The sequence below is a fragment of the Lepidochelys kempii genome, chromosome 3 (genome assembly GCF_965140285.1).
Source record: "Lepidochelys kempii isolate rLepKem1 chromosome 3, rLepKem1.hap1, whole genome shotgun sequence".
In the NCBI taxonomy this organism is placed as follows: Eukaryota; Metazoa; Chordata; order Testudines; family Cheloniidae; genus Lepidochelys; species Lepidochelys kempii.
Window position 1 is genome coordinate 81755381 of NC_136382.1, and position 18627 is coordinate 81774007.

At 40.3% G+C, this 18627-nt stretch overlaps 1 protein-coding gene across 4 annotated transcripts in view; it reads right to left on the minus strand.

Moving 5' to 3' along the window:
* The window catches only part of PREP (prolyl endopeptidase), a 177206-nt gene that overhangs the window by 148249 nt on the left and 10330 nt on the right, over positions 1-18627 (minus strand). For all 4 annotated transcript variants that reach the window (XM_073336887.2, XM_073336888.2, XM_073336890.2 and 1 more), the window contains exons 3-5: positions 10707-10840; positions 6244-6374; positions 661-870 (exon numbers count right to left, since the gene is read on the minus strand). In XM_073336887.2, coding sequence (XP_073192988.1) covers positions 661-870; positions 6244-6374; positions 10707-10840 — 475 coding nt within the window. The remainder of the gene's footprint in view (positions 1-660; positions 871-6243; positions 6375-10706; positions 10841-18627) is intronic.

Genomic DNA, 18627 nt, shown 5'->3' on the forward strand with positions numbered 1-18627 from the left:
AGTCAGTAACTCAATCCTTACCAAATATTTCTAGATTTACTGTACAGCACTGCTACGTAATTTTTTAACTTCTGAACTAGGAGCATTATTTCAATGCAAAAAGGACAAGACAAGGTACCAAATTTGGAAGTTTGTCCAAATTATAGTTCCATAGCAGTTGAATGTGTAAAAATAAAAGACTTGCTCCCAGTATATTTACCAAAAAGTGCTTGGTACAAGATCTTCAAAAACCTCACTGTGGAAAGAAAGATGAGTAAACTGTTCAAAAAAACCAAAAACACAAAAAAACCAGAACAAGAGAGACAGGAAAAAAAACATACTTATAAAGAAAAATAATGTATATGGATTTAGACCCTGATCATTCAAAGACTTACACACCTTTCCCACTATTATCGGGGAACACATATGTTTGTTAAGTCTTTTCAGGAATGGAGAGTGCAGTGTACAGTAGTTATAGAAGTAGCAATCTCAGAGGGGAGTGAGGAGTATCAAGAGGTCAATCAATACTCTACACATCTCAACTGCCCAAGGAAATTTCCTGGGGCAACTCACCATGGATGTGGTTAAATAGTGCTCGAGTAAAACAATTTTCTAGCCACTATTACACCCACCTGTTGAAAAAAGGGGTTACTTTTCTCCACTGATGCGAGACATACTTACCGTCACTTTTCCCATCTTGTTTTGGATAGCTGTTGTAGAACATGCCTTTTCCGTCATGGGTCCAAGCCATGCAACTGAATTTAACCCTTTCCAGCATATCTGGAAGCTCTTCAGGACCATCCACTTTCATAAACTTGATAGTTACCCAGTCTGAGCCACTGGAACTCAGACCGTAAGCAAAGTATTCACCATCTTCACTGAACGCATAGCCTACAGATAAAGCCAAACAAATGCCCGGGTCACTCTTTCTATTTGGCTGCACAACTTTCTAACATTTGCCACACATTAACCAAATCTGAACCAGGGAAAGTTAAAATATATGCAATAACTGTGTTCACTTAACAGAAATGTTTCTCCAGTACATTTTAGATTGCTAGTTTATTTCGACTTGAAAGAAAAGGAAAAAAGGAAATGAAGGAGCATGTTACCAGTTTAAAGTTGAAGCATTTAAAAAAAATAACTTTCACTTTTAAATAAATGTTTGGAGCACACTTTCTTTTGTTTGTTTTAAACTACCGAAGTAGGATGTGGCTCGCTCCGCCAGCAACTAGTAGCGAATGCACTGGCAGTACCAGTGATCTTTGGTTGCTGGCCGTCTCTCACCTACTGCACATCTTTAGGTTGGAAGCGTCTTACCATCTTTCAACATGAAGTGGTGACGCAAGTTATTTATACACATATGTAGTAACTAGAAGGAGTGCTGTCTAGTGGTTATCCCAAAAGACAGAGAGGCAGGACTGTTAATTTCTACTCCCAGAGCTGCCACCGATGCAACTATTTAGTGTTTCTATCACTTCTAATCCATGCTTAGACTCTAAGCCTTAGCGTAAACCACAGCTGAAGTGAGGCGGCATCACACTTGACTGGTGGGCCCTGCAGTGTTCAAGTCGCTCCTTCCTAAAAACCTGTCTGTTAATTGGGAAGGGGCGCACACATCTTTAAACACTTTTTTTTCCAAATGGGGCTTTCAACATTCCCACTGTTTGACCCTATAATAAATCTATAATTTATTAGAGTCCCTACACACAGCTCTGTGTAGCTCAAAAGCTCATCTCTTTCACCAACAGAACTTGCTCCAGTAAAAGACACTACTTCACTCAGAATATTCAAGTATTAGTTAACGACCACTGGTTGGTAATTCGTTCTGGGGATATGAAGGGATCTTTAGTACAATCAACTGTTCCCAAACACATGGTATTCACTTTTCTGGAGTTTCTGGAGATTCCACAAGTTCACAGCTAACTGACTGAGAGTTTAGCTTAGCATACCATCCTTTTTACACAAAGAAAGACTGGCACATGACAAATGCTGAGGACAATCTACTAACAAGTATCTGAACTGTGAGCCTCTTCCTCAATTGCCTGTAGATGCTGGTGGAAAGCAGAGGGGCAGGCTTATAATTAAATTAACAGGAAGTTAAAGAAGTAGAGGTGGGCTGACAAAAGACAAACTTCCTCAAAGAAAGCGATTGCCATTCCTGAGAGTCATTTCAAGTTAGACTCTGCAAAGCAATAGAAAATAGAGAGAAATATACTGGAAAAAACTCTGCACCACCAGATGGACAGATTATATGACCTAATAGAATTAGTTGGAAAAGACCCGAGATTTATGTACTTCTATCTGAATCATGGGAGGAAAACAAGATTCTGCAACATCTTTCAGGAGGGCCTTAGATGGATGTTGGCCCAGGCACGCAGGGACAAATTCAGTCTGGTTATAAACAAGCTCAACTCTACTGAAAAAAATGGATTACACCAAGCCTGAATTTGGCCTGGTGTTTCAACTAGCAATATAATTACAAGTTAAATGATTATGATTTTTTTTTAAAGCCTTCCTCCACCACTGTGCACATGCACCTACCTTTATAGCTCATAAGGCCTTGTCTTCAATAGGAAAAAAAGTGTTAACTCACTTGAGGCAAGAACATAAGAGCTGCCTTGCTGAGCCAGACTATCGTCAACTTTGCCCAGTATCCTGTCTCCCAACAGAGCTTCAGGGGGAGTATACAGAACAGGGCAATTATGGAATGATCCATCAGTCTTCCACTCCCTGCTAGTCAAAGGTTTAGGGTTGCCGGAGATCACTCACCACCTTGGCTAATAGTCACTGATGGACTTATCCTTCATGAACATACCCAGGTCTTTTTTTAAACTAGTTATACTTTTGGCCATCATATGTCATGACAATGAGTTCCACAGGTTAGTTGTGCTTTGTGAGAGAAGGACTTTCTTGTTTGTATTAAACCTGCTGCCTCTTAATTTAATCAGGTAACTCCTGGTTTTTGTATCATGTGAAAAGGTAAATAAACAGGGTAAACAGCGAAGTGTTATTTACTTTTTCCACACCTCTTACAATTTTATAGACCTGTATCATATCCCCCCTTAGTTGTCTCTTTTTTTAAGTTGAACAGCCCAAATCTTTTTAGTCCCTGCTCATGTGGAAACCATTCCTTACCTGTGGTCATCTTTCTTGCCTTTCTCTGAACTTTTTCCAGTTCCACTATAACGTTTTTGAGATGGGGCAACTAGAACTGGATACAGTATTCAAGGCATTGGTGCTCCATGGATTTATATATTGGCATTATGATTTTCGTCTTAGTTTCTATCCCTTTTCTAATAGTTCCAAACGTACTGTTAGCCTTTTAGACTGCTGCGGTGCATTGAGATGACGTTTTCAGAGAACTATCCATGGTAACTCCATGATCACTTTCTTGGGTGATAACAGTTAATTTAGAATCTATTGTATATGGATAGTTGGGATTATTTTTCCCCCCATGTGCATTATTTTGCGCCTATCTATGTTGAATTACATCTGACATTGTTGCTCCGTTACCCAGTTTTGTGAGATCCCTCTAAGTCCAAAGCATACTGTGAGGAGTTAACTATCTTGAATAATTTTGTATCATCTGCAAACTTCACCACTTCACTGTTTGTGCCCTTTTCCAGATAATTAATGAATATACTGAACAGTACCGGTCCCAGTACAGATCCTTGGAGGACTGCACTGTTCATCCCTCTCCATTGTGAAAACTGACTATTTATTCCTACCCTTTGTTTCCTCCCTTGCAACCAGTTACTGATCTACAAAAGGACCTTCACTCTTATTCCATGGCTACTTAGGATATGTCTACACTGCAATTAAACACCTGCAGCTGTCCCATCTCAGCTGACTCGGGCTCGTGCTATGGGGCTGTTTAATTGCAGTGTAATGTTCAGATTCTGGCTTGAGGACCTCGGGAGGGGAAGGGTTCCAGAGCCCAGGCCCAAGCATCTCTATACTGCAATTAAACAGCCCCATAGCCTGAGTCCCAGGAGCCTGAGTCAGCTGACAAAGGCCAGTTGCCAGTGTTTCATCACAGTGTAGACATGCCCTCAGTTTCCTCAAAGGGACCTTGTCAAAGGCTTTCTGAAAATCCAAGTATACTGTATCAACTGGATCACCCTTTTCCACACAGAATTATAGAAATGTAGGACTGGAAGGGACCTCAATAGATCATCTAATCCAGTCCCCTGCACTGAGATGGGACAGCTGCAGGTGTTTAATTGGAGTGTAGACATATCCTAAGTAGCCATGGGATAAGAGCGAACCAATGATAACTTCTCTGAGTTCAGTTTTCTAACCAGTTGTGCACCCACCTTATAGTAGGTTTCTCTAAGCTATATTTCCATAGTTTGCTTATAAGAGGGTCATGTGAGACAGTATCAAAAGCCTTTTACTAAACTTGAGATATGTCACATCTACTGCTTCTCCCTTATCCACGAGGCTTGTTAAACTGATAAAGATATTAGGTTGTATTCTTGTTGGCTCCCTCAAGGAACTCTAATGAATCAATGAGGCATGACTTCCCTTTACAAAAGTACTGGTGCTCAGTACTTAATTTGGGCTCACCTGCTTGTAATTGCCAGGATTGCCTCTTTTAAAAAGACAGCATTACATTCAGTACCTTCCAGTTATCTGGTACAGAGGCTGATTTCAGTGATAGTAGTTCTGTAATGTTATACTTAAATTCTTTCAGAACTCTTGGGGGAATACCATCTGGTCCTGGTGACTTACTACAGTTTATTGATCAATTTGTTCCGAAATTTTTCTACTGACACATCAAGTTGGACAGCAGTTCAAATTTTGTCACTACCAAAGATCAGCTCTGATGTATATCCCCCACATCCTCTACAGTGAAGACGAATGCAAAGAATTCATTTAGCTTCTCTACAATGGCCTCGTCTTCTTTGAGTGCTCCTTTAGCACCTCTATCATCCAGTGGCCCCACTCCTGTTTGGCAAGCTTCCTGCTTCTGATGTATTTTTTTTTTTTAAAAAAAACCAAAGGTTACTGTTAGTTTCGGCATCTTTAGCAAGTTCTTCTCAAATGCTTTCTTGGTCTGCCTTACTAAATTTTTTTTAAATTTACTTGTCAGTGTCTATGTTCCTTCCTATTTTCCTCATTAGGATTTGACTTCCATATTTTAAAGGATGCCGTTTTGTCTCTACCATCCTCCACTGTTTAGCCACGGTGGCATTCTTTTGATCCTTCTACAGTCTTTTGTTATCTGGGGTATACATTTAGTCTGAGCCTGTTATAGTGTTTTTAAGTTGTCTCCATGTTGGTTGCAGGCATTTTACCTTTGTGACTGCTCTTTTCAATTTCCATGTAACTAGCATCCTTATTCTTGTGTAGTTCCCCTTTTTAAAAGTTAAATGTTACTGTGGTGGAGGTTTTGATATTTTCACCTCCTACAAGGATATTAAATTTAATTACATTATGGTCACTACTGCCAAACAGTTCAGCCTACAGAGGCAGCTTGTACATTTCACATGAGTTAGTAGGTTAAGGTAAGCCCATAGCTCCCTCACACACTCTTTAACTCAACCTGCTAGCTCATGTAAAAGCTACATACTGTCTGGCCTTCACTAGGATTCTGCCTCAAGTGAGAGGCATTCGTTGCTTGTTCAAGGCAGCTGGGCTGTGCATGGATGTAGCATGAGGCTGACATGACAGTGCCACAGGTACAGCTTAATTAACATACAAAAACTTTTGTAAAAGGTAGATCAGCATCTTTAACTAGACTCTGTACTGGACAGACAATCAGTGGAGAGGCAAAGCACTACTCTGTAGAACTCCCACTCTGCCTTGCCCAATAATTACCATTTCTGGCATAAAGCTGGACAAATACTTTGAACTGACATTTGAAAGAAGTTACACTAGAAAGTGCTGAGGCACCTGAGTATTAGAGGTGTCCATCACACAAATGCATATGAGGATTATAAACAATCCAGAAAGCCAACAGCCTGTGCTGAGAGAGAGACCGAGGAAAGATTACCCAAGGTTAGCAAGTGACATTAGATATTCTTTCCGCAGACACATAAGAAACTAATAATCATTAGGAATTTTTTTAAGTAATGAGAATTCCTCGCACTCACCTTTTTATCTTTTGCTTTTTTATTTTGAGTAGACAAAACCCCTATCAGACACCACAGCTTTCCCCATAAAAATACTTATGAACATTATGTTTTGATGTAAACAAAACCCCCTAACTTTTATAGTTTTTGTAGCCTCTGTTTTTTAAAAATCTCCTGCCTCACTGACCTCGTAAAGCCACAGTGCCATCATCAGAAAGCTTATTTGGATCAAGAAATATTTTGGCATCAGCATCCAAGGATTCTTGCACATATAATACTCGTTGGTTCTGCAGTCCAGTATTGTAAAAGTGAAAATACCTGGAAAACACAAACTGAATAAGTAAAAAGGAACTATTTTAAATTTTCCAGATCAACTTTTAAAAAAAAAAAAAAAAAAAAAAAAAAGAAGAAGAAGAATAGGGTGTGAAAGATTGATAAGAAGCCATAAAAGAAACAGAAGCCATACAGTAGTAACATCTTTACAAAAGAGTATCCAAATGCTTCTGGAATAGAGGAATGTGGAATTCATCTAAGCCACCCTCTACCAAAAAACCCCAAACACACACAGACTAACTATATACAATAGAGGATGAAGTAACTTCCACACTACAACATGACACTGAACCGTTTGACAACCTTGACATGTTAGCAAGTTAGGGAAGCTTCACAGGACTGTTTACCTTTGAAGCAGTAATACTGAGTGCAAAGGTTTTCTAAGTTTTAAAAATAATAATTCAGAATTTTCATTCTCTAAACTTTTCCCCTCATATGCTTCCTAGAGGGAATGACTCCTTTATTTTTCCTTCCATCCTGAGTACTGTATCTGGGGGCTGATAAGTAAGTTTTAAATACAAGAAACTGCATTTGAAACTGTTTCCCTGCATTTCCTTGCTAAGGTCTAGAACAGTAATAAGTGTCAGGAGATAGCTGCATGAACCAAGAGTTACAAAATTATATTAGTGGTGCTGTCCACCTGAGGAATGGGTATTAGAAGTGCGTGCTTAGAAATTAATAAATTCAACCAAGAAATTGATCTCGTCTTCGTAAATTAGTGATGATGATAGAATCTCATGTACGAGGATTCAGCAAACAATATAGGTGAAGATGCGTATGCAAGTTCAGACCACGATAAGAACTGCAAACACGATTGCATGTGGGACAGAAGACTGTCGCATCTTTGCTTTACTCAGTTCACATTTTTCACACAAGATGTTAATGCACCTTGATTCAAAGCAGTTAGTGGCGACATGACAAATCTTGCTTTGTCATGGGATGTTGCTTCCCATTTGTCACCCTGGCACATTGAAGCACGTCTTTATATCCCTTTTTACTGGCCACCATGAGAATAGGTGCCTTGCTTTAGCTGACCACACAGTATGGCCTAGGGCAGTGGTTTTCAAACTGTGGGTCATGAGCCAGTACTGGAATGTAAGGCACTGGGTCACCGTGGCTCTGGTCAACACTGCCGACCAGGCCGTTAAAAGTCCGATCAGCAGTGCTGCCCGGCTAAGGCAGGCTAGTCCCTACCTGTTCTGACACTACGCTGCGCCCCGGAAGCGGCCAGAAGCAGGTCCGTCTCCTAGGCGGGGGGACCACAGGGCTCTGCGTGCTGCCCCTGCCCCGCACTCCTGTTGGCCGGGAACTGGCCAGTGGGAGCTGGGGGGTCCGGTGCCTGTGGGCGAGAGCCACGAAAGCTGCTTGCATACCTCCACCTAGGATCCAGACCTGCTTCTGGCCTCTTCCGGTCCGCAGCGCCAGGACAGACAGGAAGCCTGCCTCTGCACCCTGGCTGCGCCGCTGACCGGGAGCCACTGGAGGCAAGTCCATACTCCAATCCTGCACCCCAATCCCCTGCCCCAGCCTTGAGCCCCTCCACCTCCCCACCCAGAGCCCCTTCCTGCAGCCCAAATCCCTCATCCCCGGCGCCACCCCAGAGCCTGCACCCCCAGTCCAGAGCCCTGACCCCCTCCTGCACTCCAAACCCTTGCACCCCTAGTCCAAAGCTTCCTCCCACATCCTGAACCCCTCATTCCTGGCCCTACTCCGTAGCCCTCACCCCCGCACCACAACCCTCTGCTCCAGCTCTGAGCCCCTCCACACCCCAAATCCCTCATCCTCAGCTCCGCTGCATCATGAGCATCACAAATTTTCTTCAACTGGGTAGCCAGAAAAAAAGTTTGAAAGCCACTAGCCTAGGGCATTCTCAAGTCAGCCATACAAACAACATAGCCAGATCAACACAGCTGCGCTTTTATGAACATACTCTGAATGCCAGACATCCCACAACTATTAAGGAATTTGATACTGGGAATCTTGTTCCATATGTGCTGTCTTCAGTCTGTTTGCAGGGTCAAATAGTGGGACACGTTTTCCCAATGTGGCAGCGATATGTTGTCCACATCTCACAACCATATAGAAGCACTGTAAGCAAGGCTTGTTTTGATGCCCTTATTGTTCCACAGCCAGTGTGACCGCATTCCAAATGTAGAGCTGGCCTTGGGAAAGCAATGAGCAACTTCATTATCAATTGTGGCATTTTGTGACAACATACTCCCTAAGCTGCAGAACTTCTCCAGTGACTTGAGCGGAGCACTGTTGATCTTAATAAGAAGTTAGACATGTACATCCCACAGCACAGGTTGGTACAGTACTTCAGTTTTCTTTAGGCCGATTGTGAAACTATTCCAAACTAGTAAGGACCTAGCTAACCTGCAAAGGCTGTGTGTGTCTTCGTTTCATTGTATAGGACTCTGCAGTTTATTACTAAGTTGCCAGTGAGGTCAAGTCAAATCTACAACTTCTCGGGGGAGGGGTTCTCCATTGCTTCCAGACATCAATGAATTAAAACAATTCGGAATCCAACAGTTATATACTATTGTGTTACTCTAGGAGCAGTGATGAAAGTAAAGCCCTGAGATTAGAAACTACTTAGACAATGGGCTTGTAAATACCCTCAGCCGACAGAACTGACTGTTGCACAAGATTGTATGCAACGTTGTTGTAGCCATGTTGATCCCAGGATATTAGAGACACAAAGTGGGTGAGCTAATATCTTTTAGTGGACCAACTTCTGTTGGTGAGAGAGAGAAGCTTTCGAGTTTACACAGGTCCTGAAGAAGAGCTCGGTATCAGCTTGAAAGCTTGTCTCTCTCACCACAGGTGCTGGCTTTCTCAGGGTCCCAAGGGTGCTCAACTCCCCATTCCGCCCCAAGCCCCACCCCCACTGGACCTCTTCTCCCAACCCCTCACCCACACCCCATCTCTTCACCGTCCCCTCTCCATCCCTTCCCATCCAGCGCCTCCTACATGCCGCGGAACAGTTGATCACATGGGTGGGAGGCACTTGGGAGGGAGGGAGGGAGCTGGCTGCCGGTGGGTGCTAAGCACCCACTAAATTTTTCCATAGCTGCTCCAGTGCTGGAGCACCCACAGAGTCAGCGCCTATGTTTCTCACCAACAGAAGTTGGTTCAATAAAAAAAATACTATCTCACCCACCCTGTTGCAAAATATGCAGTTTAGATTATGAAAGTTGAAGGGTATTTTTTAAAAGTAAATTATGTGTATTTTTTCCATCTGACTGCATTTTTTTTTTTTTTTTTTAGTTAGTTTCACTTCTGTGTTGCCAGGTATTTTCACTTCCTAGTTTACTAAATTAGCATGACTGGACCACTGTTTCCCAGAAAACTTTTTGTGCTCCCTGAGCTTTTTAAAGAGTATTTGTAATACCTGCTGTTTCAGAGATGCTTAGTTGCAGCTGCTATTTCTTATCTTATAGTTGAAATGATAGGATTTATTAATTTCTAAACATTATAACCATAAGAAGTTTATAGGCCTTATTTCAACTGAGTAAGATGTACATGAGAAAGCCTTTTTTAGATCATGTAATCTCTAGATCTGGATAAATATGATTAGAAGTGGTACAACAATCAGAGTTTTTTTGAAGTTAGTCTCTCACATGAGGTTGATCATTACTAATGGATAGTGAATACCTATAGCATCCCTATCTGAAATATGAGGAGCTACAGCTCCTCTCCGTGGCTTTGTGTAGCAAAACCCCACTTTCTGAGTAGTCCTCATTTCCCGAACTCTGTGAAGCAGCATGGAAGGGATAGGGGAATTCCTTGCCTAGAATAAGAATATCCATAGAAAGAAAATGAAAATGACTATGTAAAGTCCTGTCAATTGCACCAAGTAAACCAACCAAAAAATAGCATAATTTCCTCCAGCCCCCCAACCTTTCCAGTTTAGTAATCCTAGGTATTACTTATAACTATAATAGAAACAAAATATTCAGTCAAAAAATGTGATTTTTCAAGTTGGATGTCCATTTAAATATAATGACCATACCAAGCTCTGAAAGAATTTTATCATTAAATGGCATTTATTACCAAAGGATCCGAGGCACAGAAGGGAAAACTGTTTTGTCCATGGTCACAAAAAAAGGGCATCAGGAGTAATGGGAATAGAACTCAGGTCTCTAGGACTAGGATCCTATCTACTGGACCACACAATCACATTCTTCCTAATTTACTACATTTGATAATTTGTAAAGTGAATGGAACAGATCAAGTTAATAGTTATTTTGAATTTCCAGGGCTGAGAATTCAGCTTTATGATCTAAAAAGCACCCAACGGCTTTCTTTACATACCTTTTTCCTTTCTTGAAGTGGCAACTGTACTTGGGATAGTCATAGAGCTCAGTCATTCGTTCTTTGAATAACCCTCTGACAGGACACTGCTCAAGAAAGGGCACTGTAATCTTATTCTGGGCCTCCACAAAAGCCTGAAGGTAAAAAAAAAAATGCACATGCTGAGTCAAACATACCTATATGTCCTACAAGAAATACTATCTATCTGACACAAGTAGCACAGAAAGAATTGTTCTATGTATATGATGTGTAGAGTCACCCATGAAGAGTCTCAATGCCAACCTCCAAAATATCAGGATAAAGTGATAGAAAATAAAGTATTCAAGATAAAATAGTAGATCTCAATTTTGACTCTCAGATGCTCACTTGTGTAATTAAAATTACAGCCACCAAAAACTAGATTTCCTCCCATCCCCCAAAAAGAAGCATTTAAGAAATCTTCTCATATTTGTCCAAGAGGCTTGGGTAAAAATCAGATTATAATGTGTATATAAATAGTGTTAGCTTCACTTGCATCACAAGAAGTATATAGAGCTGCAGTACAGTGTGCCTCCGGTACTCTACAACGACTAAAACTGGAAAATTCATAAGGAAAAATAAAAAGAGTATTTCACCCCAATAAGAATAGTATTTATATGGCAGCGTGTGACTGGCAGACATACGTAACACTTTGAGCTGTGTGAATCCATCACATCTCACAAGCTATATAGAACTGGTCTGGACAGTAAACCCAGGAAGTCCAAGGTACAAACAGGAATTGGCTTTGTTAGTTCTGAAGACAGCACTTCTTCCCTTCTCAGAATGCACTGAGCCAAATCCTCATGACAGCAGGTGAGATTCACATATGTGAAGAAGACTCGAATGATGCATAAAGGTACGTTCTGAGCTGGGTCTCTGTTCTTGAGAGATACATGATCAAGTCCCTGATCACTTGTGGACGTTCAAATTTCAGTGTCACAAAAGAGTAGTAATGTCAACCACATCTCAAGGCCAAATTCCAACTCAATTATCTTTTGCCTATTTAAATTCCTTCTGCAGTTTCAATTAGAAATGATATTCTTCCATTTCACATCCTAAAACTGTTATGTAGGGTGTCTGGGAGCTGTTAAGTAGGTGCTGTATTTTATTCCAAAGTTGATTTCTTTTCAGCAGCAGATGAAACGAGCCCTTTATAGCTTACATAGTCTAAAATACCTTACAATTCTTCAGAAAGCAAGGTGCTATACAAACATAATGGATCCTAGCTGTCCATTGCCTTGTACCTTGAGTACTCATTTACCTCTTGTGCAATGGAGTAAAAAGTACCATTCTAACCTTGCATATGGCTAAGGAACTCACATAAGCCCCTGGTCTGCTAGTACAGGCACTAACCAAATCTAGCCAAGAGTATTAACTTAGGAGCTATAAATGCCCAACAAAAAAATTAATTCAGGGAAAACAAACTGATTATTTCAATTACCCAATCATGAGACTGTAGATAGCAAACACGCTGACTACTCATTTAATTAATGTTTGCAAAACGCTTAAGATTCTCAGATCAAAGGGACAACATAAATGTGCAAATTATTATAAATAGCCACACACTTAGTCCACTTGCTATCCTGAATTGTACTGCTATATCAGAAACAGGGTAAACACTTTAGGACCCTTCTTATGTTCTATAGGGTGTGTTGAAGAGAGTAATACTTATACATTACCTGTTCTGCTCACTGTCAGATTAGACCAGTGGTTCTCAAATTTATTTGATCGCGCCCCCCTCCTTTGTGTCTGTAGTAGTTCACGCCCCCCGCATCCCTCCCGCAACACAAGTACATATACTGATAAAAGCGGCAGAGGCACTTCACTTGAATCCGTTTCGGCTTCTGGGTTTTTTACTTGAGTTGAGTTTTTTTCTGTTGCACGAATGAGCCAATGAGCCATTCTAATAAGAGCAAAACTGTGATTGTGATGCATGCTTACAATTAATTGTGCACGTTGTGTTGTAGAAAACGGACTAAGGTACAGATGGCAAAGACTCTGTATAATGCTATGCAAGCTTAACAGAAATCCATCAAAACACACAGCGCCATCTAAGGACCTGACATATCTGGAGGAATCAGCTCTGCTAATTATTTGTTGTTGTGGGGTAAAATGTGTGCAGTGAGGTTTTTTCCTCCCTAAAGTTTCTCATGCCCCACAGAATACATTCCACAACCCCCTCCCACACAAGAGGACCCACCCACCCCCAGTTTGAGAACCTCTGGATTAGACCAACTTTACCATTATGGAATACTTTACTATATTTCCCCCTGCCTCTGCTCAATCACCAAGTATGTCGCAGAAGTTACAAAAATATTTATAAATGGGATATTATCAGAGTTTAAAGAATGAATAAGTTCTGCAAGAGTTTTGTTGAGAACATCCAGACAATTACCCTCAAGAATTAAAAAAAACCCTGACTTTCCAAAAGACTGCACGCAAATGAGGCACTGCTCTACAAAACATACACTGAACACGTTAAATTTGCCAACAGAAACATTAATACTAAATAGCCACATCCAAACGAAAGGAACTAAATAGAATGCTTACTTTCCTTCCAACCCAGAGTCCATTCAGGACAGATATATAAAAGACCAGCAACATTATTCTATACCCTCCCCCTCCTTTCATGAGCCTACAGAGAAGGATCCTGTATTTTTTGTTGAAATTCACAACCGACAAATGTCACATCATTAGATTTGGAGAAGTACAGAATTGAGTGATAGCAGAGAAGGAGACAATAAAAAGGTTAAGAGGAGACAAAATATTTGTGTCTTTCATACAAACAACCTGGCTTTTTTTCAAGTTAGCGCTTAAGGGAAAAAAAGAAAGCCAGTTTCTTATGAAGATGTCACCATAGAGTGCACTACTTTAGTCAAGCGCAAAGCCCTGAATAAAAGTGAAATGACAAAGCCATTTTAAGTTATTGATTTGTACAGTAGAAGGACTCAAAGTGAAGCTTCACAGTTAGTGAGGAGAAAATGGGAAACAGCCATATGTTTAAAGACTGTAGCAAATGCATTCATAATAGCAAGCTTCATTCTCTGCTGATCACATCGTAGGACTACAGAATTCATACTAAATTTGTCTGAATTTTCTCTTTCAGAACATTAGTTTGAACAGATCCTCTAACTTATATTCCACTTGCCATCCCTCTCTTTCTTTAGCTAGAACCTCAAGTCAAACTCACATTGTACTTAAGAAATATTCAGTCCCGGCCTCTGGTTTCTGATCAGAGGAATCCCAATGCTTATGAAGGAAAGGGCAGAGCAGAGTCTTCCAGGTCTGGGACCCTGAGGGTATGTCTTCACTACCCGCTGGATTGGCGGGCAGTGATCAATCCAGCGGGGATGGATTTATCACATCTAGTCTTGACACAATAAATCGACCCCCAAGCACTCTCCCGTTGACTCCTGTACCCCAGCACCACGAGAGGCGCAGGCAGAGTCGACGAGGGAGCGGCAGCAGTCGACTCACCGCAGTGAAGACACCACAGTAAGTCGATCTAAGTACGTCAATTTCAGCTACGTTATTCATGTAGCTGAAGTTGCGTAACTTAGATCAAAACACCCTCCCCCCCCTCCAGTGTAGGTCAGGGCTGAGTAGGTAGAGACCTGTGCTAGCATATCCCCATATAGCACTGAGGTCTTATAAATAATATTGTACCACCCCATCATGTGTCTTCTACATATGTACACAAAAATGGAAGGTGTGGTTAAATATTTGACAATCTTTTTCTAACATACTAGATTGCCTTTTGATATAGAAAAAGAGACACTATACAGAAAGCTATTACAGTTATCTTCTTCACTAATCCAGTAGTGGAATATGTAGGTAGGTAGGTAGATAAGTAGATATAAAAAAGTATCTGTGTTCAACCTCAAAATAGTATAACTCGTTTGCTAGCACTTCTGCTACTTACCACAGTGCCCACCAAAAAAACATAATTTTTCCTTATTTGTTTAATCTTAAATCCAGTTAGATTACAGCAATAGCCACATTTCTTTATGTGTCAGAGCACAAAAAGTCCAAATGTATTTATGTATTTTTCCACAGTTTCATATCAGCAACTTAAATGAAGGATATACTGTTTTTATAATTAATTATATTGTGTTAATGCCCAAAGCACGTTAGGCACTTTCCAAACACCGAAGAAGGCATAGTCCTTGCCCAAAAAGCACACATTCTATTAAGACAAAAATCAGATGAAGGCTGGGGATATGACATATAAGCAAACACAATATGGTGGCAGGTGTCTTGTTAAAAATTACATATCAGTTAAATACACTAGACTACCCTCCCAGCAACCTTCCTCCTTATTCAGCCCCCTCCTTCTGTCCCCCTACCAACATCAACTCTCAACTTCCACCCGAGTATCCTGGCGCCCTGCTCTACCAAATGTTCAATATCTCACTTCTGTAGAGGTGAGCTGTTCACTAAAAACAGTTATAGGATGGCGGACAGCAAAGAAAGGGCTCAGCAATAGGGTGTTTACAGTACTGCAGCAAGAGAAAAGGAAGCCACACCAGTATACTCTTCTACCACGGATCTACTCAGAAGTATGACTGGAGGAAACAATTTTTCTGTGCAAGACACAGAAGGGACATCTAAGGGGGGGGGGGGAAGAAGTTATTAAAAATAAAAACAACCATCGCCACCCAAAAAACCCCCAAGAAGCTCCAATTTCAAGGAAAGTCAAGAGGAAAAAAGAATAAAGCAATCTGTGCTAGCTGCATTAAAAAAGTTACCCAGAGAAAAATAAAATTTATTGCTCTCTGCTGGCTTTGCCATCTCTTGTTTGTTACATAAATCTAAAGGGAGTTGAAGTGCCTTCATTCTATTTGCATGTCAGCGCTCAACTGACCTGATGCAGGGCAAACATGAATGCAATAAATGCACAGTGAGAGGAAAACAACGCTCCTCTGCACTCTACCAATTGCCCTGAAAAAGGTGGGCGTAACAGCAGCCATTCTGCAGGGGGACAGTCCCCTCAGATCTGAGTGAATTTACAATTCCTTACAGAGCTACGGAACATCCCCAAGTGTCTGCAAACCACCACAAGAGGATACAAGGGGCAGTTCTAGATCATCTGCTGGCAGGAATTGAACAGTAGTTAAGAGAACTGCTAAATCTGGTTAAAAAAGAAGCAAAATCCCCCCCACCCCAAAAAAATAATAAAAAGCTTTCATCTCACAGGGATTGGGAATTATTTCCCGATTCCTTCCCCTTTCCCTCCCTCTCTCAGTTCTTTATACATTTCTCAAAACTTCTCCAATGACGAGTTACAGAGTAACAGTTAAAGAGTTTCATTTCTCCTTTTGCAACTATCATTTCCAAATTTGAGGAAGCTTTGAGAAATTACAGAGCAATTAAAGAAAAGGTGAAAAAAATCTAGACAATTTATCCTACTGCATTGAGTGGCAAAAAATAATTAAGGAAAACAGGGAAAAAAGGGGAGGGGAGGGAGGAATGGGGAAAAAAATTTAAAATGAAGATTTCAGAATTTCTGGGTTTGATGAAAACCAGCATAAAAAATTGTATTTATTTATATTTTTATATACACACACACATATACATATACACACATTCAACAGTTGTGTTTTAAAATATTCATTCAACATACTGAATGTATATATATATTTATTTTACTATGGCTGTCTATCACAGCTAACTCAAGCAATTAACTCAACTTAAATTTTATTTTGATTAACTCAATTAATTGATTAACTTAATTAATTTAAGTTGAGTTAATTAAATTTTATTTTAATTAACTCAACTTAAATTTTATTTTGTCATGGGCTTTATGCTGAAGTTTTTGCTGAATGGCTAAATGCGAAATATATCAGAAACAATGTGTGTAGCGGTTTGAATATTCAACTGGTAAAAATATTCAGCAATTCTGGATGTATTTTTGATAGTTTATTAATAAAATATTTGACTCACTCCAGAGCAGGTTGAACAGTATTCAAATAATTATGCAGCAAAGTTTGTTAAGTTATTTACCAATCCTTTGTCAGACCCACCAGTTCTCTGGGTAGAGGTATGCTATTCTCTCAACAGGATAATAATTTCCCCATACACAGGATGGGGTTTTCAGAAGTGTGCAGCACTGGCCTAATTCTGTTCCCACTGAAGTCAGAGAGGGATTTATCTTTGGCTTCTGTGAGAGCAGAGTTGGGGTGGAATTTTTGAAAGTGTTCAGCAGCGGTCTGAGAGTTTCTGTAAGTGAACTATACCGAGTTCTATTTGTTCAGCAGTAAAACAGAAACATATATCCTACCATTAAAAGGGCGATCAATCTAACAAAACCCATCCCCCAGAACAGAGCTGGTATCACTGATGGAGTTAAATATTATAGTGTAAAACTAAACAGAGTTCTAAGGGGAAAGAGACAAGTCAAAGTGCAACTGGAGAAGGATCAATCAGATATTACTACAAACCTATTTGAATGCGTCCTTTTATAATAGGTTTCAGAGTAGCAGCCGTGTTAGTCTGTATTCGCAAAAAGAAAAGGAGTACTTGTGGCACCTTAGAGACTAACCACTCTCAGAGAAACTGCTGAATTGGAATTAATTTGCAAATTGGATACAATTAACTTAGACTTGAATAGAAACTGGGAGTGGTTGAGTCATCACACGAAGTAAATGTATTTCCCCTTGTTTATTCCCCCCCACTGTTCCTCAGACCTTCTTGTTAACTACTGGTAATGGCCCACCTTAATTCACTACAAAAGGTCCCCCCCTCCCCCCCCACAATAGCTCATCTTAAGTGATCACTCTCCTTACAGTGTGCATGATAAAGACTCATTTTTTTTTATGTTCTGTGTGTATATAAAACTCCTCACTGTATTTTCCACTGAATGCATCCGATGAAGTGAGCTGTAGCTCACAAAAGCTTATGCTCAAATAAATTGGTTAGTCTCTAAGGTGCCACAAGTACTCCTTTTCTTTTAAAATAGTTTCACTTCTAGTTTATTATTCCAAGCATACCTTCTGCTTATAACTAAATTATATTTCCATCGCCCCAAGTTAACTGCTCTTGCTGCTTGATCTCTGTCCTTTTTATTCCCAGTCTGCTCTCAGCCCCGATCAACAATACAAACTTTTGCCAACATAGCTACATTAGTTAAGGGTGTGATGACAATGCTGTCCTGGCAAAAGCCCCTAGTGGAGTTACACTGGCAAAACTGGACTTCTGCCAGCATGGCTTAGGCCTGGCCCACACTTAAAAATAAATAAAAAATTAGAGACAAATCCAGCCTAACCGACTTAGGTGGGCAAAAACCTTCTTATCGCAGGGATATGCAGACTGAGGCTCGGGAGCCTCACTTTAAATTTCACCTTCAATCCTCTTTTTCTCTTTAGTTTATGACAGACAGACATTCTTGGTGACACATTTTGCAATACTGGGTATCAAAGCCACTACATAAAAATAAGATGTATAGTATTTCTTCTGTTGTCCTTCAAAAGATAATGAGCAAACCTCATGTGTACATAGACTATAATTCATACAGTAGAAACAGAGGGATAAATAAGAAAAGGAGCCATAAAGTTGAGAAGCGCTCTTCCTGCCTTTTTTTATGCCGGATTATAAAGATGTTCTAGCCCTGTGATGAAGTGACAAATTTTAGCTCAATGCCACCCAGTACATTATTAGTCACCGACCATATATTATGCCGTAACATAAATCAGATTTTTTTTTTGAACTCTAAAACATACTACAATGTCATAAATGAAGGTATCATACTATAAAATAGGATATGGTGTGATCAAAAAAGCTTCAGGAGAAAAAAGGCATATTGAAGGTTAGGATTTAAGCTTGTGGGCATATGATTGCACAGAAGTGGATACAGTACACAGCAACTAGCCCATTATTTTCATGAGTACATAGCTTATCCATAAAT